A 25744-nucleotide genomic window follows, 5' to 3' on the forward strand; every position below is an offset into this window, starting at 1 on the left:
GATCCTGGGAGCCCCCCTGCCTCAGTCTGGAGGGGAGCTGGGCCAAGACCAGGGCCCGGGGGCCGACCCCACTCCTCAAAAAGCTGTGGGAGCAGCCCAGCCGGGGTGGCATCTTGCCGGTGCGGTCATCGGAGTGCCCCATCGCCTCTGCCCCTTTGGGTTACCCCCACCAGCCCTCGCTCACGTAACCTAAGGGGTGACACAGGCAAAGCTCCTCACACAGAGCTGATCTCGAAGCGTTACCACCTCCTGTCAGGAGTACTAGCGCTCGCGCGGTGGGTGCTTTGCCTGCCCGCGGGTGGACGGGAAGCACGAGGGGCCCTCTGCGAGACGGTCAGCTCGTCCCGAGCGCAGCCGACACAGGTCCGCCGCTGCCAGCGCCCGGCTCCGCCGCTGCCAGCTGCGCCGGCAGCAGCTCCCTGACGAGCAGGCAGGCCCGCCACCGCGCAAGCCCTGCCGCGGGGGCCGGCGGCCGCAGTCCGGGCGGCGGCGGCGGCGGCGGCGCCGCGCTTCCCCTTCCCCTTCCCCTTCCCCCCCCGGCGGCGGCGCGCACCGGTATGCCTCAGCACGGTATGAATTTGGCGCCTTACCTTCTCATTGGCCGGCCTCCGTCGCCAATAGACTCGGGGCAAGCGCGGTGGTATCGCACAGGCGACCAGTCAGCAAAAAGCTTCTTCCGGCAGACGCACCAATAGCGAGGCGCGGCGGCCCCGTCCAATGAGCTGAGCCGTACTTCGCGGAAGGCTATAAAAAGGCTGGGTGCGGGGCCTCCCGCCCCACTTCGCCGCAGAGCTCCGGAGGGGGGAGGCGGCGGTGCCCAGAGCGTAGCGAGGCGCCATGTCTGGCCGTGGCAAGAGCGGCGGTAAGGCCCGAGCTAAGGCCAAGTCTCGCTCCTCCCGGGCTGGGCTGCAGTTCCCGGTCGGGCGCGTTCACCGGCTGCTGCGGCGCGGGCACTACGCGGAGCGGGTGGGGGCCGGCGCGCCCGTTTACCTGGCCGCCGTGCTGGAGTACCTGACGGCCGAGATCCTGGAGCTGGCGGGCAACGCGGCGCGCGACAACAAGAAGACGCGCATCATCCCCCGCCACCTGCAGCTGGCGGTGCGCAACGACGAGGAGCTCAACAAGCTGCTGGGCGGCGTCACCATCGCGCAGGGCGGCGTTCTGCCCAACATCCAGGCCGTGCTGCTGCCCAAGAAGACGGGCGGCGGCGGCGGCGCGGGCCCCGCCAAGGCCGGCAAGAAGGGCAGCGGGCAGCAGTCGCAGGAGTACTAGGCCGGCCGGCCACCCCCGGCACCACACAAAGGCCCTTTTCAGGGCCACCCCCATTGCTCACCGGGAGAGCTGCGATCCGCGGGGGGGAGGGGGCGCGTCTCTGTCCCGCCGGCGGGCCCGGAGGCGGCGCCGGGCCCCGCCCCGCCGGGGCTGGCGGCGGGCAGGCTGCCTGCCTGGCGGCTGGGCGGCGCTGCGGGGCCCCGGAGCGCCGGCTGTGAAGCGGCGGCGAGGAGCCTGCCCGCGCAAGTCCTGTCAGAACTGCGAACAGAAGAGCCGCTCCGCCGTAAAGACTTAGACTTACGCCGGGGTGCTTGTCATTCAGCTGTATTTATCGTCTGTTACATTCAGTGGACGTTGCATAGAGAATAAACGATGCTTCGTTTCCAAAACGGGACCCCTGCAAGGTGCCGTTTCAGTGTTTCTACAAGGCACTGTAACGCACGAGCCCCGCCGAGAGGCTGGCGACCCCACAGCGAGTGCAAGGAGCCTCAGTAAAAGGAAAGGGCTAGCAGTTACAGGGAAGGGCACGATAGCCCAAATCGGGGCTTCCTCTTCAGCTCCTGGCTGACAGGTTAGTGTAGGTGAATGACTGTCTCAGACTACCCTCGTAGACAAGCGTACAAGGGAAACCAGACTGGCTGTCCGCTTACTTCCTAATTTATTACTGGCCAACTGACAGATTTGCATCTGGTAACTGCAAACTTAATTCCTTACCTTAACTGAGCCCTACGAACATGGCATGTGTGTTACTTGACTAGGAGGAGCCCGGTATTAGGAACCTAACAGCAGTCTTCCTCTCCAGCGTTCTGATGAGTGAACAGTCCCAAATAATATTAATGACTACTGAAAGTACTTTGGTACTGTCAGCACAGTACAGCACTTCAGTACCATCCCAGCCGAGTCTCTGATGATAATGTCATGAGTGCCTTGTTCCTAAACGGAATAGGAATAGATCGGGGGGGGGGAGGGGGGTTAATTATTTTTTTAACCTTCCTAGCTACAAAAATTGTTGAAAAACCTTCACAGAGACACTTCGCAATTTAGAGAAATGCAGAGAGGGATGAAAACCCTGAACAGCGTAAACTACTCAAGTTAGTTAACTTAGTATTTCAAGTTTTTGTGCCCAAACATCGGGTAAGACCGGTCTGAGCATTTAAATAAATCTCTTCCTCCAAAGGAGGATGACAGCATAGCTGCAAAGACTTGCTAGAGTTCTAGCAGTCATGCAGAGCACACCACAGGTTTAGCGGGCATCATTGAGCTGCCTTGCCACGCTAAGGATATGCTTAGCTCCCTTGCTCAGAAGTAAACTAGCTAGTTCAACACCAAGGTTCTCTGCAGCTTCCTGGGCCTGACCAGGGACATTCTTGGCTGTGATGCCAACATGCTGCACGTCATCATTTGGTCCATCTTCATTCTGCAAATATAAACACCTCAACGTAAGGCAGCGGGAAGGAGCGGGCAATGAATAGTGTAAGCCACATGTGAAGCGGGGTAAAATCTGTGGTCTGAGGAGCCTTGAGAACAGTACGCTGTTACTGTTTCCAAGGAACCAGACCAAAAGTAACAGATTTCAAAAGATCTGGTTTTGTCATTCAGCTTCAGGTTTGGATTTTGAAGCCACTGTGGTTCACGTACCTTTTGGGGATAATTAACACTGGTCTGCATAGTCTCCTTCAGGCTATCAGATCCATCCAAACTGTAGACTGCTCCTGTCAAATACAACTTGGGAAGACATACAGAAGGGATTAATACCACGTTAACAAATAAACAGAAAGCCAGCTACCCCCTTTCTAAAACAAAACAAACAAACAAACAAAAAAAAAAACCCAAACAAACAAAAAAACCCAACCACACAACATATGAAACCAAGTCTGGAAGGGAAGGCTTTTGTAGTGCAGTGGGATCAGCAAGAACAGCAGTACAATAAAACTAAGAAAAATAATCCGTGTTAGGGAAGATGTGACTCCCCAAGAAGAAAGCTGAACTCTTTTCTTGCCTCCCACCTCCTTAATTGCACTCTGTTGTGTAAAACCACTGCTTTTCTGGGGTCAGAAGCGAGACTTTCCGATCTCAGGGCAACACTACCTTTAAAGAAGGGGGGGTGGAAATCTGGTCCTTATAATAAGGATTTTTCTAGAAGACTGAGCTTCGGTAGCCAGACCCACTCTCGTACTCCTGCTTTGAACACAAACCCAGAAGGCTCGAGTCAGGAGCCAACCTGCCCTAATTGGCTATACAAGTACCTGCTGGAGTTACCTTCAGGGTAGGGTCAGAGAACATGCACACACTGGAATAGGTTTTCAGAAATAATTCCAGATAAATACAAAGTACTCCTCACCTGGCCATCTTTCAGCATGGTGTTGACGGCAACAGGGACGCTACATCCACCCTCCTGAAACAGAAAGCAGCTGACACCGAGGCTCCTACCTGACACGTTCAAAGCAGAGGCCTCTGAAAAGTTTAGGCTGCACGCAACCCCGCCTATCGCTCAATTCAGAAGTAATCTCTACTTCACAGCTTTAGGAAAGCGTAACAGATTTCCCATACTATGGCGTCATGTCAACTAGCAGAGCAGTATTTACTGCTGCAGGTGGAAGAGCAAGAACACCACACCTACCAAACGTTTCATAAAGGCTCTCTCAGCAATGCAGCGTAACACGGTGTCTGCATCATGCAGGGCAGATACCATATTCAGTATCTCTTGGTCTTTGGCACGAACTTCCACTGCTAAGGCACCCTATAAGAAGAAGAAGAAAAAGAAACACACAACATAATAATCATAGTAATTTCTCAACTTCACGCATCTCTCTGTGCACTCAGCATTGGTCATGAAACACAAATCACGGGCTTAGATGCATTTCATAAGGGAGCAATGTTTACATTGACATTTACAGAAATGAATTACAAAACGATCCACTGGTTGCAGAAACATCCTATAACAGCTACTGTAAAGGGAAGATCAGAACTTACTTCAGCCAAGTGTTCAAGATCATGCTGTCACCTCAAACCGTTCTAGAACCTCAGTTATGACTGCATATATAGAAACACACACCCCAGTGTCCCTTCATGATGAGAAGCCTGGATAAATCCAAGCTTCCCAACATTTCTCAAGATAAAGATGAAGTGCTGAATGAGTAACAGCAACAAAATTCTTTCCTAAAAAACTGGAAATGTGACAGGGGGCTGGGGGGAGGGGAACCACACAGTACCTGACAAACGCATGATCAAAATCACTATTTCAGACTAAATTTGCAGATTGATCACTTGCAATCACTAATGTATTGCCAGCTCGGGTTTAGCAAGTTTGATACCCACTCTGCAACACTGTAAACTCAGCTGCATGGCCAGCATGGGCTGGAATGGTTTGCCTGCCTGGAAACAAGAGCACTAAGAATGTGCTCCAAGGCAGGTGTTTCAGCTCCACCCTACAGGCACGGTGCATAAGGGAGGAGGGAGCATCACAGGGCAAAGATACTGTGGTGGCTCTGCACGATCATCTTGGTACAGCACAACACTGACCCTCCCAGAGCCTGCCCCATATCTGCCGCATCACCCCACTGTAGTTGTGCCACACGCACACCTTTATTGTTTTTCCATTACTAGTGGCAACCACCCCCCACCACACCAGGTAACAGCTGACTACCTTTCTTCCCACAAGCTGTACCTAAAACAGCACAATGGCCAACAAACCAACACACAAGAAGTATTCGGCATAATTAACTACTCTGACAGACCGTACTGCTGCTGGCTTTCAATACACAGTACGGCTTAAGATACAAAAGTTGTAACGCACCTGTCCAACAGCATACAGACAATCTTCAGGGCTTAGGAGCTGGAAGAAAGTAAAATCAGAGTTAACTCAAGTTGCACCATTCGGAATACAGGAAGTGAGAGCCCAATTTTATGCTCACCTCTTAACCGCAGCTGATTTTGTGCCTGACCAAAGAACTATCACCTCCCCCTTCCCGTGCCTCAGTGTTTCCACCGCTAAAGTGAGATAATGCACCTTCCTTCACCTGGACTGTAACACTTCATAAATTAGCTGATCAGAAAAATCTTACTCATGCAGATTGCTGCATTGCTAGACAGAAGTATTGTGAAATGCTGGGAGACGATCAGATTACAAACTGTTACTGCACCATGGAAAGCTGAACAGTATAGATTTCTGTGTGAAGAAAACAAAACCAACCAACCAACCAACAAAAAAAAAAAAAAAAAAAAAAAAGAAAACAAGAAATCCTCCCCAAAGCGCATCAAATCACAAGCTAACATGGCAATGGATTCAGCAGACTGCATGCTTGTCTTTGACAGGACAACCGCAAGGTCTGAAAGGCAAGCAGTTGACAGTTTGGCAGAGAATGGTATTTGCTGCACCTCACCTGGCCAATGCGATTCTCCCAGCCCATTCTCTTCAGCCCAGCAGCAGCCAGGATGATGGCACTGAAGTCTTCCTTCTCATCTAGCTTCTTTAAGCGGGTATTTAAATTCCCTCTCTGTAGAAGTGATTAAGCAAGCATAGAAACAGCAGGCAAACAGTCCTATAACCGCTTAACATTCACTTGAGTGCATTTACAGAATGTACAGAATCCAACAGCCTCCAAATGAGAATCAGTCAGAGTACCGTCCTGAAAGAAGTGTTAAATATGGACAATTGTTTCTTTAAATAGAATTTTGCTGAGCATTATGGATTAATTCAAGCACTGACTCTCAAAAGATATGCATGTAATTAAAGTACATTATTAACACTCGACACCAACTCCTTTTGCATAGCAAAGAACTACTTTACTAGGACTGAAGTAACGGTGCCTTTTACCACTAGTTGACTGGCCCACATCGGAACCAGTGGCCCAGATCGCATCTGGGGTATTGGAAACCAATTGGGATTTGGGCACACCACCACAACAAACACACAGTAGGCACCCATCAAGCAGTTTTACAAACATTCCTTAACGTAAAATTCATCTGCATACCGAATCTCAGCTAGGTTAAGGCTGGCCACTTTTTTACAGCCTCGTCAAAAAGTAGAGGACAGAATGGGCTATGGTACACTATACACCCCTCTCAGAATAGGTTAGTGGAGGGCAGCCTTTGAGGAAGCAGTTTGTTCTTGTAGGTCAGGTGGTACAAATCAGCCCTGAATCTAGATTTCGCATTAAGTTATATTTTTCTGTTTGGAGCTTTACCCAGCTCCCACATTTTGCCAGGAAAGGATACGATATCCCTGAATTCTAACTGAGGGAACTTCTTTTTGAGCTGGGCTGCTCTCCGAAGTGAGCTGGTTCCAATCACACTGTGGGGAAAATAATATCAATGAAATCCAGAATACTCCTACACTTACCTCCAGCCAGAGATATGTGAGAACTTGCAAGGAAACAAATGATGACTTTTTTTTTTTTTTAATTGAAATGAAGATCCAAGAACCTGCCAATGATTTGTATCTCCTTAGAAGAAAGAAAACCATTCTTTGAGGTTTACTATAAAGCCTGGCTGAAGCTAGATGCAGGCAAGCCACTCCCAAGGAACCGATTTACAGGAGATGCTTCTGGAGGGCTGCCCCTAGCCACCGTCAAGGACTGATGAAACTGCATTTAAAGACCACAATACTTGTCACAGAAAAATAAAGACTCAGCTGCCCCAAACTGAACCAGACATAGCCAGATGACTGAAGTTACTAAAATGGAGGGACTTCATCAATGATAGAAAGGCAGTGGGAGGAGGACCTTTGGAAACAGTTGGATGCATAACTGGAAATGACAGAAAACTGCCAGTCTGCGCAGTAAGTATTTCCTTTCTGGAGATGTATACTATTCACTTTTCTCGGTACCCTGGAACCTAAACCAGATGCGATTTTCCTGCTATCCAGACGCACAGAAGCATGAGTCCACGTTTGTGTCACAGCTAGTTTGTTTCTTTTACTTTAACACAGGAAAAAAATAATCTTTCTAATAGTTACCTTAATCTGAGTAATTTCACTCAGCCGTCTCAGACAAAAGACTCCAATAACCTCTATGAAAAGGCAGGTAATTCAAAATGAAGAAACTGCTCATGCTCTCAGCAGAACCGTAAGAAAGCAATGCCAAAAAAACAACGAAGAATTTGGAACCAGCTGGGTGAGAACAAGAGCATAGTTCAGGCCCAAGCAAGCTAAAATACTGCACCGGACACCCTGTCTCCATTGTATGCATTCCCCTGCAGTAAGCTCAATACAAAGGAGCAGGAATTCACTCTGGAGACTGCGATAAGAAAGGGTCTAACTTGAGAAAACATTGCAACTCAAGAGTGGCTCGAGAGATCCAACCTCACTGAGTGTGCAGCGCTCCCATGAGACAGCATTGCTCTTCTCAGCAAGTGGGTTTGGTGTAATGTCTATGGAAAGCTAATGGAACGCAGCGTAAAACCACTACAGGATAAAGCAAGGAGCTCATTGACTTGCTGCTGGGAAGTATCAACTGACTGCTCCCTTTCATTTTTACACCTGTCTTCCCCTTCCTCTCCCCACTCACCTCTTTTCAGGAAGGAGGCTCAGTGTTTTCCCACAGTTTTTGGGATGAAAGACAACAGCATCGAGTGGGTTTTCCCTTCTGTAAAACAATGCAAGTGCAGAACAGCTGATACATCATTTAACGGAAGGCTGTTACGTTTAACAGTTCTGCTATCGGTCCCCAGAGGAACTGCCTCTGCCTCCAAAACACCCCATCATCGTTGTAAAAGCAACAATTGCCAGCAAACCTGCTGGCTATGGAACACTGGGACAGCTCTAGTGCTTCCACCGCTTCAGAGATTAATCAGAGGGTGGTCAAACTTTGAACACCTACCTAAAAGGCCCTGAGCTGACTTTGCTTTCCTACCACTACCAACACTGTAAAATGCAAGTCCCCTGGAGAATCGAGCCTTGCGTCCACACTTACTTGCAGACAGCGCCGATGGTAAAGCCAGGAGGAAGAGAAGTTGGCAGGTCCTTCAAGGAGTGAACCACGAGGTCAACTCTAAAAATTAGAGGACAGTAGTCACTGAACAGATGGTTGAGCTCACACGGTACCTACCAGAGGCCTGCAGGTCATCTACAGGAAAGTGTTGAATCCACCCTGGGAATTAATTTGGAGAAGAGGGAGGGATTTCAGGATTCTAGAGCCAGAATTACTATGCAATTCTAGTGTTACTCCAGAAAAGCCACTTCACCTTTCTCTGTCTCTCTTTTCCCACCTGTAAAATTAAGACAATGCCTTCCTCCCAGCAGTGATGCAAGACACATTACAACAATCAGGTTGAAGGAAGGGAAGATGCTGGAGATGTTCACACGGAGAGACTCATCGTATCAATATGCAACCAGTACGTTGTCTGGTATTACACTTCAAACTGAAAATAATAGCTAGCCAAAGTAAAAGCTATCTGCTTCTTTACAAAGCAAATGAACATCATCGTAAACGCTCGAGTCTCCGGTATTTTTTCACCAACTTTACTCGAAGATGCAGTATCACGTGCCTATGTGTCAGAGATGCAGAAGAATATCTTTGTTTTTAAACCTACTTTAACCAAGGCACAAGCACCACTGAAACCCTCCTCAGGATACTGAAAAAGAAAAAAAGATGGAAAAAAGCCCCACTAATCTCTCTCTGCCTCAGCCAGAGCCTGAACTGAGTTTTTCTGTAGAAAGAAGTTACCCAGAAAGCAGCACAACTTGCCCATGCCCAGTTCTCCTGCATAATTAGCAGGCAATATGTTAATACACATTAATGTGATAACACTAAATATGTTATGCAATATGTTAATGCCACCAAGCAAAGTATTTTTCAAAGAATGTACTTGTAAACAGGAATTTGATTAGATTACATCCTCTCTGATGCACGTGTAACACACAAATCACAGGAGAAAAAAACCTAACTGGGGCAGACCAAGTGACACAACTACTCCACTTCAAAATACATGGCCTAAACCCAGGGCAGAGAGGAGAAAGAAAAAAAGAAAAAGACAATGACTTATCAAAGGACTTCTTTCTTAGCCAGAGAGGTACCAGAACAGAATGAAACTAGATCATGTATGCAGTAAGCCAAAAATGTCCAAAGAGCACCACTAATGCCACAGGAGGGAGAGAGAAAACAACAAGCTCTTACTCATTTCTTTCAAGTGCGTTTTCCAGCTCTTTGGTGAAGAGGCTCTTCTCCCCGATCTACACAGGAATGGAGGAACATGAATCACAGAAGAAACATCTGTAAATGTACCGTCAAATACAATTACTTATTGCATAGAGCAAGAAGAGATCCTTTACCTTGGAAAGTGCTGTATCCAAGATCTTGTCTCCGGTTGTCGACATGGCAACTGCTCAGAGGGAGAGCACAGGTAAAAAAATGTGAGGCTCCATCAAAGCACCTACGCCTAGACTGGAAATATCTACATAACACCTAACGAGCAGTACAGCGTCACATGCTACTGCATGAACACAGACTCAAGGTAAATATAAGAGCAGCTCACTTCTAGAAATACACTGCGCTCAAGACAAGTGAAATTGAGACTTTCTTCACTGTCCTCAAAAAGTGAACAAGGGGAAAGAGGGCAGGTTTTGGGAAGAGCTGGCCCAACGGAAACTGCCACAGTCTTTCTCTGCAGTGCCAGTAAACAGGTACTCGGCAGCTCTCTTCAGTGCAAGGCTGGAATCCCATTACTCCTGTTGAATGCCTCAAGCCCCAGGCAGGAAAATGTCCCTAAGGCACAGTGGGATGCAGCCAGAGCGATACCAGGTTCTCAAATGGAGCAACAATAACACCATCTACATGACGTACTCAGAGCTTCAATCATCAAGAGCTTATGAAATCCATCTTTCTCCCCTAGAAGAAACCAGCGGCAGTTGCTCAGCCACACAACCTAACTAAATTCAGATGGTGCTCTTAGATAAGCGGGTCGAATCCTCCTCCTCGTGACAGCACCCTACACACACCTCTTGCACATAAAGATAAGCGGCTGGCTCCTGCTGCCGTCTACCTCAGGGCAGCATCCAAAAAAACTTACCAATCTCAAAGGAGAGGTCAGGGTATAGCTCACGGAGCATCTCGACTACGCTGTCGGTCTGAATCCGGGCCAGCTGCAACGAAGCAGAAAACATAGCCCTAAACAAAGAGCACATAGTCCATACAGTACCTAGAGAGGACTTTGCCATTCTTCAACAGTCAGGCATGCGTGACCGCTACATTCTCTAAATCAAAAGTATTAGAAATAAGTAGCCCCAAGTAAAATCTCTCATAGGTACAAACTCCTTCAACCATGTGAACTCCTATCATGACCACAGCATTTCACCAAATAACTTATTTTATCAACTAAGCAGCAGAATAACATCTCCCCGTGTCCAGCGCCATTGTGATCCAAGCACTGACAAGCCAAAACAAAGACTTTATCGAGTTAGGAAGAGCGACTAGAGCAGAAGCCTACATGTCAGGATCCGCATGCCCTACTTCCAGCTGTGTTACTAAGGTCATTAGCTGTCCCCCAGTCAGAAATTCCATTTCTCTATATCAGCTCGGCACCCTTATTCATAGACAGCATCTACCTACCTACCTTTGAGCCGCTTGGTTTCACCTCTGCAGAACACGACTGCTGAAAGATGCCCGCTCATCGGCAAGCAGGCAGAAAGGTAAGCAAAAACCATCCTCCTGTTGCTCAGTGATGAAAGGACAAGTCGTACCACACGCTTAGTACCCTCTGCTTTTTCTAAGAGCGTGAATTTTACCAATTATGCAAGTTCTGGGAGAAGCGAATAGGATTTCACCGTGCCACTGGAAAAATCTATAGTTACTGGCAAATATGAGTTATTTATACTCTGTAAGATCAGAGCTCTATTTAGAGGTTCTATGGACAAAAAAAAGTAACAGCTCAGGTCTGCATGCACAACAAGCAACAGATCTTAAAGCAGTAAAGGGTGAAAAGAACGTTCCCTTGCATAAGAATGGCCCATGCTAAAGATGAGTTGGGTTAGAAGGTTAAGTTAGACTTCCTGAAAGGAAGCCCATCTGCTGCTTTTGCACTTAGTTCAACTTTGAGGAAGAATTGATACTCTTCAAATATCAAATCCTTTTGGCTCTCCATAATCTTTCTTTTCGAGAATGTGTCAGATAATGGCAGTGAAATAGATATAAGCTCTTGCAAGTCAGACCCCGGTCCAGCTTCAGGACATGGTTTAGTGGGCATGGTTGATGGTTGGACTTGATGATCCTGAAGGTCTTTTCCAACCTAAATGATTCTATGATTCTATGGAGATTCACCCACCGCCTGGAGCTTCTCGCATGAGCATAAGCCGAAGCAAGCAAAATCAAACCAGAATTACACTAGCAGAGGATCATTCCACACATGCAAGCAGCAGCAGACTCAAGCAACCGCAGGTGAGTTTCAGCTTTTCTCCCACTGATGAGCTGTGTAGCCTGGGGCAATTAACTTTCTTCTCAGGACTGTACTTTCCCTACAGGTAAAACGAGTATAAGTAGCCGCTTCCCTTTGTAAAGGGCCACAAGAGCCTCAGGTTAGAAAAAGAGGTGGCAAGCACGCACAGCTATGCCCCTTGCCCCAATGTCTACGCCAAACGCCTCCTTGAAAGTACAGAATTCTTCCTAGAACGTGCTACCAGAACGAAGGAGATTATCTCTGAAGAAACAAAGGCCTGCAGGACGTTTATCTCCCTCGGCGAGTCTGCTCCTCCCTGCTGCTCGCAGCTGGCGAGAGATACCCACCGCCCCTCTAGAGGCGTCCCCTTCCCCGTCCTTCGCGCGGCCCGAAGCCACGAGTAGTTGGGGGTTTCGCCGGGCTGTGGCTTTCCCGCCTCCCTGGAAGAGCTGCACGAGCCGTGCGAGTCAAGAAGTCCCCAGAGAAAGCCCTTCCACCGCTGACCCTCGGAGTCCCGAGAACGGCAGCGGAACGCGGGCCCTCTCCCTCCCGCGGGCTCTCCCACCGGGCAGCTCGGCGCCTCTGAGCCGGAGCGCCGGCAGCGGCAGCCGCCGCGGTGCCCGACCCCCTCCCCTCCGACTCCCCACTCGAACGTGCCTCCCGGGCCGCGGAACTGCCGGGACCCCGAGGGACGAACGCCTTCGCTCCCGCCCGGCGCCGCCGCCTCGGGCTTCCCCCCGCACCTCCGCGGGCGCCGAGGACGGGAGCCCCGCCGCTGCCTACCTGGCTCCGGCGGGTGCCCACGCGGACCGCTCTGCCGCCCACGCCGTTCTCGCCCTGCGGCAACAACCGGGTCAGCGGCCGCCCCGTTACGCCGCGCCCGCCCCTGCCCCCGCCGCGCGCGCCCCCAGCCCCCGCGAGACCCCGACTCACGGCGGCCGCGCCCGGCTCGGCCATGACGCCGCCTCGCCCCTCAGCGCGCACCGCTCCGCGGCTCGGTCCGGCCCCGCCCCCGGACGTCACGTCCGGATGCCCACGTGACCCTCCGGCGCCGGTAACGGCCGCGGCGCTGCAGAAGGCCGCCCGCTCCCGGAGGCCCCGCCCTTCCCCGCGCGCCCGGTACTCTCGGCGCACTGCCCGGCTGCTAGTCCGGTTTATTGGGGGGGAGCGGAGGGACAGCAGAGGGCGAAGAAGCCCGAGCGCACACGGGGATGCCCGTACAACCCGAGAGGGCGCGCGGTGGCGCGGGCCGGCGTCAGGTGCTGCGCTTGGCATGGATGAGCAGCTCCCGCTGCAGGCCCGCCTCGATCGTCGTAGCCGCCTTTCCCGAGGGCAGGTCCGTGATGAGGGTGAGCTTATTGAAGACGCCTCGGCCAAAGTAGTCGGCGACAACGGAGAAGCCGTCGTTGGAACACTTGAGCTGCCGGAGACAAAGCAGCAGCATCAGGAAGAGCCTCCCGAGCCCCCGGCCCCCTTCCTTTCAGCCCCTGCCCCGCAGCCTCGTTCTTCGAGACACAGCAGCCCAAGCCTCTCCTTGACTATTCTGCTAGTTCGAGGCCAGTGCTGCCCCAGCAGCTTCCACCGCTAAGGTTTTCTGCCGCCGGCCCTTCCACCTCTTGTTCCAATCCTACGTTTTGAGCCACGCGCTCGAAAGGTAATGGACAATTATCTTAAGCAGGAAAGCGACTGCCTCAGCTACTCGAGCTTCCACCTACATTAACGTGTTCCAGCTGATGCCCCGCTCTCAACTTCGCCACTTCATCCTTGGGGAGCACGACGCAGACGCGACGCTTTTGGCGTACCCCGCCTGCACCATCCTGTCCCCGTTCCGATTCACGCTACTTTTTTTTTTTCTCCTTTCTCCTCAATTTGTTCTATGCAACTTGTGGACCAGCTGTCACACGGACCGGTACGTCTCGATCCGTTTCAGGGTCTGGTGAGAATAGTTTCTCTTTCACCTTTGGAGAGCATCAAGGACTCGTTATGCCCTATACCTAATGCAGTCAACCCAAGGGCTTAATGCCTCATTATTCGCAGTCAGCATAACCTCCTTTACAAAATACTTTCACCCTTACCCTTCTCTACCAGCCTCTGGGGATCTGTAAATGAATCTAAACCCTACTTATTTAAACTTGGTATGACGGGCCACGTTACCCTACCTGATGCTGAAACTGGTCGTGCAGATCTCTCTTCTGCTCCTGGGCTCGGATCATGTCCATCACTTTGCGATTTTCTGGCATGCAAGTAGGACATTCTGAATCGCTCTCGGAGTAGCTTTCAAAGCAATGCTGGTGGAAGGAATGGCCGCACAGGAAGTGGACTGAAGGCAGCTCCAGGGCACTGGTGCAAATGCTACACTTGGTCTTCTGAAAGATCTTGGGACTGAGAGAGAGAGGAGGCAGAAGGGTGAGAAAGACAAAGTATGTTTTTCCTTAATAAAAGAGAACAACGGTTCTATCCCCTATAAGACAAGACAGCACGCAGTCCTGCACCTTGCTTTTAGCTCTTCGATCTCCTGGCGGATCCTTGTAGTTTCTTCTCGGTATTTTTGAATTCTCTGCTCATCCTGCTCTATCTGGCGGCTCTGCTTCTGCAGCTTGTTGACAAGATAATCCTTAATCACAGACAGTGTGGCTGTGGAGTTATGAGCCAGCGTCTGCACAACTGAGAGCAACCGAGATGTTAGTTTAAACACAAGCAAAAAAACTGCAGCTACACTAGTCAGTCCTACCTGGACAGACCGGTTTCCTGTAAAAGGCCACTTACAGACAAAGGCAGTCAGCATTCTTACTGAATCGGAGAGCTCATTTAAATACTCGATTTCAGTTTGACCTCTTCCAGAAATGGGTGACTGGGAGCATGTTTGGATAGCTCAGACCAAAAAGGGCAAAGCAAGGATCTAGTGGATTGGATTCCATTTCAACTTCTCCACCAAGGCATAGCAGGAGTTTCAGCAAGCCCTTCACCTCCCCACACTGACAGAAGTCATGTACAGACATCTCTACGACTGATACTGCACATCTTTCTTCCTAATTAGGGACCTGTGACCGGCATCGCTTTTCCCTATAGAGCACGTTATTACTTCCAATGGTGGGCTCAAACTTCGTTGATACTTCTCTCAAATTTCTAATCTACAGAGAGTGCTATAAACTAGTTTGGTGGTTGGGGTTTTTTGGGGGTGCCCATGTTGTTATTACCAAGCAGCGGAGGCATAAGGTTCTTGCTCTCAATGTGTTTCAGCACCGCAGCAATATACTCTTTGCAGTCCTCCTCCTTCCGTGCAAAGTAGCCGAGAGCCTGTTCCCAGAGACAAGCCTCTTGGTCTCCATACAACTCGCACACCTCGATCACCTTCTTGTACTGCTCGTTCTGCATGTGGTAGTGCATGATCTGTTGGAAACTACGGGAGAAAGAGACCCATCAGCTGCAACAATCCATCTTTCCTTTGGAGTTGTTACAGGGACCTCTGTTTTTCACCCAGCCGTGCAATCCCGAGACATTCACACAGAAGCCAAGGCAGATCTGTCATTCACTCTCTACGTAACTGCCCTGCTCTATCAACAAGGTATTTTCAGCTGAGCAACAATCTACAGTTCCCATCTTGAGATACTAAAGAGGTCGTTACCATTGTAAGGCAGGGACATTTATGGCTCAGAAATCCCTGCAGTGGGGGCAGGGGGGACAGGACCCTACAGACAAGAGCAACACTCACAGTTTGCCCTGCTCATATAGGTAGAGGACACCATCCTTGAAATTGTGCATCTGACATAAGACCAAGGCCTTATCAAAGACTGTTTTGAACCTTCCACTCTTCAGGAGGGTGAGGGCTTCATTGTGCAGCTTCTCCTTGATCTACAGAGAAGGGTGAGAGGTCGGGGAGAGCAACACACGCGCAGAGAACATTTTGCACTAAGACCTGACAACAATTTGCAGGTCCCTTTCAAAGAGGAGGACAGTTTTGCTGTTTGCCCTCTATCTCTTTTAAGCAAACAGGACATGATTTCTTCCGCCCAAACAGCCAGCACCCTCAGAGATCTAGGCAAGCAAATAGAGCTACTCTTGTGGGAGAAGCATCTGCCCACAGAGGTTGTATTGTCTAGAATCTGTTCTTAAATGAGATTCATACAAAACAAGCTCAGCCTCACTGAAAGGCGTATTCTCCCAGCTAGCGGGCCACTTTCCCATTTATGTGCCATTTGTCCAGCACAGCATATGTATTGCCTCATGTTACCGAGGCCCATCTGGACAGGTTAAGGGCTGGCAAGAATGCAAATCGGATTCAAAGACACAAAATGTCCCTCTCAAAACACAAAGCTGGAGGAGCTCAAACCTGCTCATCTTGTTCATGTGCCCAGTTCTGGAGCCGAAGTTCCAGTAAAGTGTCATAGACACCCTGCGGAGAGTCAGCCTGCACCTCAGTCATGTGCTCCAGAAAAGCCTTCAGTTCTCGGGAGTTGTTCGCAAAGACCGGAATGAACTCCTCTGAATTAGCCTGTAACACAGCCAGAAAAAGTCAAGCACCCAGATCAGTCTTGGCCAGACTGGCGCTTCCTCCTCGCCGCACCAAGTGGTCATTCCCAGAGTCTATGACGTGATGGATACAGCACGATACGGGATGCCGATCACGGCAGGAATCAGTTCTGAGCAATAGCTTTAAGCAGTCTCTTATGTCTGGGACTACCAGTACACTAGGATGGGGCTTCTCATTATACCTAAAACATCAGGCCTGCACTGCAAGGCACGCAGGAGCACTCGCTTGCTGCAAAGTTGAGTTGCCTCATGTTATCAGTGCCCACCTGGAAAGGTTACGGGTTGGGAGGAATGCAAATGGGATTCAAAGACACCACTCAAGAGCAACAACTCTCAGTCAACGCAAACCGTACCTTTTTTCCTTCCAGCATCCCAGGGCCTTCGTTGTCTCCCGACGGCCGGTAATCAGTGCAAAGGATCTTCAGCAATTCTGTGGTTTCATTAGGGACATGGTGCATCAGGATTTTACCGTACCGCTTCATGTTACTCTCTGCCTGATCAAAAGGCAGTTTTCCAATGTAGCACAAAGCCTCTTGGTAGTTCTGTGGAGGCAGCCAGCAAAATAATCACATGACAATGGCCTCCGCTCTCCGCTTCGAGGTTAGGACAGAAAGCACTGAAGACACGCTGCGAGTATGCCACAAACACCGTTTGCTCTGAATTATCACCTGGTTCACTATTCCTGCTTGTTTTCTTCCTCAAAGAGGAAGACCGGCTGTGGCCCAGGGGAAAGAGAGCACGATTTAGATCAGTCTCTCACTAATGACCCTCCTTCCTTTTAAAGGGCACTGTAAAAAGCCACATCTGAAACAGAACAAGACGCTCTGATTTCCACCCCTAGTCTACCGCAGAAGCCAAAAGTGGAAAGCCAACACACAAGCAGCAGCAGCAGGTGTTGTTACTGCTGCCTCAGCAGTCCTGTCAGCACGCTAGCTGCAGGGAAGAGGTCAGTGAAATGGTATTCTCACTGAAGGGGAGGCTAGAGAAGTGGTATTCTCCCCAGTAAGAACATGGGAGCAATAACGTCTCCTCACCTTGATGTCCTCTAGCTGGATTTTGAGGTACCATTCATGATGCGCGTGCTTCTCTGCCAGGTATACAGCATGGGAGTAATAACCCGCTTGACGAAGCACCTTGATCGCCGTTTCCACATCAAAGCGGACCTCGCTCTCACTCGTCTACAAGAACAAAAGCAGAAATATGGTCCCTCAGCAACGTTCCCACAGTCCACAAGCAGCAATCGTTTATGGAAGAGGAGGAAAGCCGGAGCAGGGACAACTTAGTACCTCTCACACACGGGAAAGATCACACGTGCAGAAAGGAAGTGGTCTAACCGCCTCTCATTAGCTTGCCAGTCACACTGGCAAAAGCCAGCACGCTCCAGACTCAGAGAGCAAGCCAGTCAAACTGAGAACATAACCAAGAGCTTGGAAATACAGGAGCAAAGACAGGGGTACGGAGGGACAAATCCATGCTCTCTCTCTCAAATGCCCCACAGGAGCCAATTTATAATGTCACCGCTACCCCTTCTTAATTATGATGGTGACATAACTACTTTGCATGATTTCACCTTCCCCCAATACCTTAATGAACTCCTCCAGTTTGGAGCTGTCTTTGAGTTTGGTATAGCAATTCAGCAGAAGTGTAGTATGGTCTGCATTGGCCAGGGACTGCAGGTGGAGCGTCTGCAGATAAGCAGTGAGGTTGTGGATACGCTGAGCGTCCAGGAATTTCCGAATAACGTAAGACGGTTCCAACTTCCCTATAGTTCTGGGAGGGGAAGAGTCATGTTACAAGAGACCATATACTCAGGAAGTCAAAATAAATGGAGAAATTAACAGAGCACGGAGAAGCCTTAACTTCAGCAGGCGCTAACCCACTTGGGACCACTCAGCTACGCATCAGAAGTAACAGCTAGGTGTGGTATAAGACCACCCATTCATCTGCACGCACAGTGAAACAAACAACCCTCTACAAAAGCTGCCATTGGGACGACACTTGACAGCACACAGAGTTAAGCCTCCTTTAAAGGAGGCAGTGAGAAGATGGACTACGCTCTGACCACAGCTAACTGCGAAGCCCAAAAAAAGGGGAACAAAAGCTACATTTTCCTTCATTTCAGTCGCATAACTCAAAGTCAGCTTTAAACACTCATGCCCACACGGAGCAGTTTAGCCACAGTTATCCTGACACTTAATGCAAGTTGACAATAAAATACATGCCAACTCTCGCTAGATGTCCGGACTCCAAAGTTTCAGTTCTACAGGAACATAACACTTTGTGGCATTTTAAAAAGACCGAACATGAAGCCCCAAAACAAGCTGCTCCAAGTTTTAAAAAACCCAAGACATTTTAAAACTGACATTAAACTGTTTGAGCATTTTCCAAGAAGACTGCCATACACGGTCAAATCACACCACCCATCTCACCTAGAGCGATCCCTTGTTTATAATGATGTCATCAGGCCCCACTCCATCCCAATGTGCCTTCATTATTCATGTTAAAATATGATCAAAGAGGGGAACTTAAGGTGTACAGAGCAATTTTCAAGCAACTTTTTCAGAGACTTTTAATCTCACTGACATGTTTCTCTCTACTGTTAAAGTTTTCACCTCAAGCCATGCTTTTTTTGTCTTGGTTTGGTTTTATTCCTGGGCTGAAACAGAAACCAAGGCCTCCGTAGCTCCTATCTGGACTACACCGTCATGGCTCCGTGAGACCCCCGCTTACCGGATATACTGCTGGATGGCTCCATCGTGGTTCCCCTTGTTATACAGATGATCACCATACTGCCGGAAAATCTCTGACAGACCATCGCTGTCCAAGTGGTGGCTCTTGGCCAGGTTAATGGCCATTTCAAATAAGTTCTTTCTGAATAGCATCTGTTAAATACACGGCAAGAGCAGTGTGAGGGAAATAGCACCGCACAAAACAAGTTCAAACCCGCCTGGAAGACAACTCGTTTCTTCTTTTGGGTGCCGTACACACACACATGCTCGGGCTTTTAAATACCAAATGCCTTATAACACTGGTTACGCTGAAAAGCTGTCGGGTCACTTGCTATGTAACTCACTTACCTGAATGGTTCAACTTTTCAATCTGCACAGCCAGTACAATCTTGCAGACATAAGGCAGAGACTAATAACAAAACAGATTTACATGCCTCGAGTTTGGTTTGCGTGTCCTTCTCCTGCAGTACATGAATCTTCCCATCTCTGGTCAGTACATACAGAGAACCCCACTCTGCTAAGACATCCACTATATCATCGAAGATCGAGCTGTATGCAATGAACTTGTTGCACAAGTCATAGATATTCAGGACTTGTTTGTCCGAATTCTGTGCCTCATTCCCAGCAAACTCTGACCTGGAAAGCAGAAGAAAGTTTTGGAAAACAAGGAGACCGTAACTTGAATTCTTGATACCTATGCAAACTAGGGATGTCCAGAGAGCAAGACAAATGCAGGTCCATTTGGGCAATTAAACTAAGCGGACCTAGAGGCAAAACACCAGGTATTTATACACAAATTCCATCTATGCGTTAGACTGAGAAATTCATAGGACTGGGAAAAAATCCCACTCATTCAGCATGCTTAACTGCACTACTCTCACAACGCAAGTTAATCGATATATGGGTCCAGATGAATCTTAACAACCTCTGAGAAAGTTGCAGTCAGCCCCAAGAGCAAAGCTTCACAGGGAAGAAGGAAAGAGGGGGAAAGCAGGAAGCTGCAAGAGCAAAAAGAACTCGTCTGTTCCGAGGAGCCCTACTTTGGAGAAGTCTTTCGGTCCTTGGAGACAATGATGAGGTACCCCCGATACCAGTGAACAATCAGCTTTTGTCCCTCGAAGGCAAAGCAGGGGCCACGTTCGTCTGGCTGATAAAGGTACACACAGTCATTTCCCGCCACAATGAACTGGAGATCCTGGGAGGGGTCGCTGAGAGATGAACAGCGCAATCCACAACCATGAGTGTCCAGCTCCAGGTGAGGATAGTCTTTCACTGAAAGCATGTAAGACTAGAGAGGAAACGCAAGGTTTTGGGGATCGCTCTGAACTAGACTCTGACGCCAATGCAATTTGCAAGTTAGAGTCTCATTTTTTCCAATTAACTTCCCACCTGGATATTCTCCGTGGTCACCACAAATAGGTGTGTAGTTTTGCCAGACTGTCGGAAAGCCAGGCCAGTAACCGGGTAACTGCCTTCATGTAGGATCTGGGTCTTACTATGCCGGTCTCGAGTGATGTCTCCTTTTGTAAGTACAACACTCCCATCTGCAAAACCTGGTGAAGGGGACACACTAAACTGTTACTTATATGGTACACCTGAAATATTATCCAGCATAAGTTAGGGCAGCTCCAGTCAGTGACAACACCTTGCTCGCCAGCAAGTTATTACGTAAAAGGATTGCCGCAGGTTCTCGTGTCAAGAAGTAGGCGCCAAACAACCCCCGATTACTCCTGTTATGGTTCGGAGCTGTCATCCGACTGCACACAGGGTGTTGCGGTTCAGCAAGGTTCAACTTGCTTTCCACACGCAAACTTCACTGCGGGTTTTTTTTTTGTTTGAGTCTGTCTGTACTTTGTTTTACAAATAGCTTTCTCATCCACCAATGGTAACTATCGTTTTAATTCACTTGCTTGTTCGAAACATACTACACACCGTTACACTAGAGGAAGATTTCCTAAGAGCGAGTAAAACGTGCTGTTTTCACAGCTTGCCAGCAGCCCCAGTCCTGCAAGTTGTGCCAGGGTGGAAAGCCACAAGACACATACGGAAAGCTTTTGGATTTCAGTGCAGGGGTCAACTCACTGAAAGCGCTTGTAACCTCACAGCATTACTGCTCTCACTCTGTCAGAAGTTAAGCAAGAAATATTACAAAGGAATGGTTAAATCCAAAAAAGGAAATTGGCTTTTCTTTTAAAAAAGGTTTCTACACAGTGCTTGAAAAAAATATCTCTGTAACATTAGGTATCAGAAAACCTATGTTTTTTCCCCGTACTACAACAAAAGCTAAATTTCGTACAAAGTTTGATAAATGCATAATCTTACTGACTGGCGGGGAAAGATGACATCAACTAAAAATATGTGCTTCCCTTTTAAGTATCAAAGTTATTACTGTAATATACACAGACTCAGGCTAAATTTATGTATTTATCTTCTCAAGCTCTCCGACAGCACAAAATAGACTTATCTCCCTGTGAGGATAACACGAAAACTGCACGAGTATAAAAACTGTCAGGAGGTTCTGTGCTGGTTTTTGTGCTATCTATTCATTTTCCTTACATCTGAGTCAGGACCATAACATTTTTCTTAAGCTATTACAGTTTAGTTTTACTTACCAATAGCCATGAAATTAAGATTCTCATGGACAGTTAGGCAGGATACGACTGTGGGCTTGTTACCCGGTATCGCTGGAAAAATTCGTGTGCAAAGAGGATTGCCACCATCTCGTTTCTCCAGGTTCCAGACTTTAACCTACAAACGACCATGATCTGGCATAAGCGAAACGTGAGGTGTTAGGCGAGACCCAGCATCAAATGTAACAGTGGCCAGACTGAGCAAGCTACTTTAGGTAAGAAAGGCCAACCAAGGTAATCGCAGTAGTCTTAAGAAAGACCCCCCCCAATGCAAATGCATTTTCCTCTCTTGTTTGTTTGACTTACCAAGGGGTTAATACCCTCTTCGTCCTCACCAACAGAAACCAAGATACTGTGCTGCTTCAGCTGGTACAGATGTGTTACCCTTAGCTTGTAAGCTTGGAAGCTACTGAGTTGAAGGGAGCGAGGCAAAAACCAAATCTGACCTTCCATATGTAGATCACGGTTAAGGCACACAAAGGGGGGGGGCGGGGGGGAACCCAAACCCACCCCTCCAATCGCATCAAAAACCTTAACGCTTGCTTCTTGCTGACCTCTACAGTAAACCCACGTCTGCAGAGCAACCCGAGAGCACCAAAACACCCAGCGGCCGGGGTTTTTTTAACAGGCAAAGGACAGCCGAGTGCAGGAAGCCGCCGCACTCCCACGGCTGGAGAGGCCCCAAGCCCACGCGGGAGCCGTGCCAGCGCCAGGCACTCGCCTGCGGCGCAGACCCGACCCGACCCGACCCGACCGGCCGCGGCTCCCGGCCCCACCGAGCCCCACGCAGGCCAAAGCGCCGGGCGCCGCCGCCTCCCGCCGCCGCCGTGCAGGATATCCCCGAAGACGAGGCTTCCCCGGCCCGAGTCGCAGACCGCGATGCCCGGCGGCAGCGCGAAGGGCTTCCCACCGGCCCCATCCGGCCCCGGCGGCTCCTTCACCGTCTCTCTGTCAAAGAAGACGAAGCGGCGCCACTGCAGGTAGGCCGCCATGTTGGGGACGGGCCCAGCCCTCTCCCCCCGCCCTCGCTTCTCACGTGACCGCTTCCCCCGCCCCTTCGGGTCCCGACCGCGGGCCTCGGTGGCGGCGGGGCGCGTCTGCCGGTGCTGTCCCGCTTTCGGTACCGCGCCGGGCTCTCACCTGCGTGGGCGCGTCCGCACACGCAGGCCGCCGCCACCGAGGGGGCAGGGGGTGCTTCAAGAGGGGAATTACCGGCAAGCGCCTAGCACGGCACGGCCTTGTTGTGATTGCCGGTCCCGCGCCTGCGCCCCCGTTTGATTTTTCTGCCGCTGCAAAAGCCGCTGCTCGCGCGTGGCTTTGGCCGGCAGCTCTTCACTACCTGCGGGAAACCGCGCCGCGAACGGGTCTCCGGGCAGGACCGGTGCTGCCCAGGGCGGGGGAGTTTGGCCCTGGGACGTGGCGGGGGGCAAGGGCTCGTGCCTCGACGGCGCTTTGCACAGGCGGTGCCGCTCGGGACTCTGTAGGCTCTGACCCGGCATTGCCTACAGCCCCTGCTCCTCCCCTGCGTCAAGAGGTCCCCTGCCAAAGGACAAGCATTGACGCCAGCTTGGTTTCACAGCTGTGTCTGGCTTTACCGATGCCACGTGTGGCCCAGCGGCAAGGTCTGACCGCGTTCGTTTGCCTGTCGCCACCTCTACAAGCTCAGCAGAGGCGGCGGGGGAAAAGGAGGGGAGGCACGTGTCAAAACCCTGTGCTGTAGCGTCCAAGGAGCCTGAAGCAGCATCGGCCACAGGCCCTGCCTTGAGACACCCACCTCGCTCGTGTGCCTGCGTGGTAGGGTCACTCTGGCCAGCAGCTCAGCTCCCCCTACCCCACAGCAGAAGAGGGGAGATACTTGGAAGAGCAAAAGCTGAAAACTTGTGGATCAAAATAAAGACAGTTTAATAAGTGAAGCAAAGCTGCATGCACAAGCAAAGTAAGGAACTTGTTCGCTACCTCCCATTGGCAGGCTGCTTCCTGGAAAGCAGGGCCTCGGTACACATAACAGTTCCTTGGGAAGACACACAAACCGTAACTGCAAATGCCTTCCCCCCCTTCTCACAGCTTTTACTGATGAGCACGACATCATACAGTATAGAATATCCCTGTTGTCAGCTGAGGTCAGCTGTCCCAGCTGCATCCCGTCCCAAGTTCTCGTGCACCCCCAGCCTACTTGCTGATGGGAGGGGAAAAAAAAGAGACAAAAGAAAACGTCAGCACCGTGCAAGTGCAAGTGCTGCTTAGCAGCCGCCAAAGCACTGCTGTGTTACCAACAGTGTTTTAGTCCCAAATCCAAAACACAGTATGGGCTGCTATGGAGAACATTAACTGTTACAGCCAGACCCAGTACAGTGTGGCCCGTGTCTGCAGCCTGGCATAGCACAGCCCATCGGCCCTGTGGGCAGCCGGGCCTTGCAGTGGCCATGCACCTTGCAGAGGGCGGGTGGGAAGGGGGGGTTGCTGGCCACAGGGACACAACCCCACCGGGTACTACTAAAGAGGCACAGGATCACAGCACAGCATGCAATCCCCAACAGCACCTTCCCCCTGTCACTTGCAGGGAAGCAGCGGCCCCCCCTGGTCCCGCCAGCCCACAAGCAGTCCAGTCCCGCTGCAGGCACTGCTCCTCATTTTCCGGCAGCAGCGCCAGGCAGGGCTGACACACCGGGGTCCTGCACAGTCCCAGGCCTGTCCCAGGAGCGGGCTGCAGCAGGAAGGACAGAGGCTCCCAGGCCAGCAGCACCCTTCCTTGCTGCACATCATCGAGTCCCGCTTTCAGCCTCCGCTTCTAGCACTACCTGCTGTGCTGTCCTCTGCACAATGCCACATCTGGGGCCGGCCACAGCCTTCCCAATGATACTGGTACATCCCAGCCCTCCAGCAGCACTGGCTTTTTTTCTGCCACTGCCCAATACAGACATGTGAGCTCCTAAGATGGTGGAGATGTCAGTTTACGCTTCTAAACCAGACTAAAAGTACTTAATTTATCACTAGACTTTCATTTGGGCAGATTTCAAGGGCTCACCCATGCTTTGGTCTATGGAATTTTTGACTGAGAGCAGGTGACAGCAAAGCCACCTGAAACTAATACCTCACAGAAAAAGCCTGCAAAAGTCACTGTCCTTCATAATTACTTTATTTCCAGTGTTCATTCCCTTTTCTTCACTGACCAGCAGAGAAAATGTCTCGAGTTTTATGCAACCCTGCTTGCTGCTCAAGCACAGCATTGCTTGGCCTATGAGGCCAACTCTAGCTAAAGAATCCAATAGATGGAAGAACTCCAGGACCTACTGAATCAGAAACTCGGCATACACAATTACTGCTGGGTTTATGCTGGACAATTACCCGTGAGGTTTTCGGATAGCAGCCGTCAAGTTCCAGTCTCAGGAAGGTCTTGCACCATTCCCTGTCACATAGCCTTGGTCACAGCTTACAAACTCTTTTCAGAGCTTTCACAGCACTGCTGCGTTAAGGTTCAAGAAGTGCTCTGAACAGGACAACCCTCTTCCCTCCCCCAATGACTTCAAGAGCTCTCTGATGAAAAGCTGCAGCCTCGCTTTCTACATTTGCCATGAAATTTTCACACTGCGCTTCAGCTGTGTGCACCCTGTATGTTTTATAAGGCCTCTGCCACAAGGATACCCAAATAGTTTTTACCTTCCTCCTTGTTTTAACTGCTGATGGCGCTCAGCTACTCTGGCTGCAAGAAGAGAACTGACCATAGGTTGGGAACGTAGTATTAATATATATACTGAAGCGTGGCAGCAGCTTTCCCTCCCTTTCTAGCCAGCTCTCCCATCACTGCGAGAAAAAGCAGTACGCTTTTCACAGATACTTCAGCTGAGAACCACAAGTCACTCTGGTCACAAGAGCCCAGCACATCCCATGCCCTCTGTTTAGCCTTGGAAGAGAAACTCACACAGCTGCCCTGCCCCTGAACTAACGTGACCAGAGACACAGCACACACAAGAGGTTTCCTGCAGCACAAGCAGCCAGCGAGGCAGAGCTCAGGGGTGACTCTTGATGAAAGATGTAAAGACACAGGTCCAGCCAACTCTTGCAGCACTGCTCCAGCCCCTTACAGAAACTCTTGTTGCCAAAGTTGGCTAATTTGGCACTGCAAGCAGATCCCAGGTAAAGTCTACTAGTCTAGTTGAGATGAGCCTGCAGAGCATCAGACCCTGGAAGAGCATATGACACCTAGGCTGGAGGGTC

The 25744-nt window shown here is 50.1% G+C and overlaps 3 protein-coding genes across 4 annotated transcripts; 1 reads left to right on the forward strand and 2 right to left on the reverse strand.

Annotated features, from left to right (window-relative positions):
• The first annotated feature begins 761 nt into the window (after positions 1 to 761).
• LOC115344505 (histone H2A) lies at positions 762 to 1661 on the forward strand. The gene has a single exon (XM_030021924.1). It carries the CDS (start codon positions 838 to 840, stop codon positions 1270 to 1272), a length of 435 nt encoding a protein of 144 aa, XP_029877784.1. The 5' UTR covers positions 762 to 837; the 3' UTR covers positions 1273 to 1661.
• On the reverse strand, positions 1581 to 12915 carry HMBS (hydroxymethylbilane synthase). 2 transcript variants are annotated; one of them, XM_030021920.2, is made up of 14 exons: positions 12574 to 12915; positions 12424 to 12477; positions 10279 to 10351; positions 9542 to 9591; positions 9387 to 9442; positions 8184 to 8261; positions 7779 to 7856; positions 6490 to 6565; positions 5655 to 5768; positions 5069 to 5107; positions 3893 to 4012; positions 3614 to 3667; positions 2911 to 2997; positions 1581 to 2689 (listed from the first exon to the last, which is right to left on the reverse strand). In XM_030021920.2, exons 1-14 carry the CDS (start codon positions 12913 to 12915, stop codon positions 2516 to 2518), a joined length of 1395 nt encoding a protein of 464 aa, XP_029877780.1. In that variant the 3' UTR covers positions 1581 to 2515. The 2 variants fall into 2 exon arrangements, with proteins under 2 accessions (XP_029877780.1, XP_029877779.1); XM_030021919.2 differs by having other exon boundaries at positions 12424 to 12915.
• VPS11 (VPS11 core subunit of CORVET and HOPS complexes) lies at positions 12778 to 22559 on the reverse strand. Its single transcript, XM_030021915.2, has 16 exons — positions 22368 to 22559; positions 21836 to 21984; positions 21512 to 21647; positions 20289 to 20452; positions 19940 to 20187; positions 19334 to 19535; positions 18901 to 19052; positions 17754 to 17940; positions 17205 to 17348; positions 16524 to 16712; positions 15971 to 16132; positions 15353 to 15492; positions 14838 to 15040; positions 14133 to 14304; positions 13800 to 14022; positions 12778 to 13060 (listed from the first exon to the last, which is right to left on the reverse strand). The coding sequence occupies exons 1-16, from the start codon at positions 22519 to 22521 to the stop codon at positions 12896 to 12898; spliced, it is 2790 nt and encodes a 929-aa protein (XP_029877775.1). The 5' UTR covers positions 22522 to 22559; the 3' UTR covers positions 12778 to 12895.
• Between the last annotated feature and the right edge of the window lie 3185 nt (positions 22560 to 25744).

The sequence above is a fragment of the Aquila chrysaetos genome, chromosome 8, assembly GCF_900496995.4.
Source record: "Aquila chrysaetos chrysaetos chromosome 8, bAquChr1.4, whole genome shotgun sequence".
NCBI lineage: Eukaryota > Metazoa > Chordata > Aves > Accipitriformes > Accipitridae > Aquila > Aquila chrysaetos.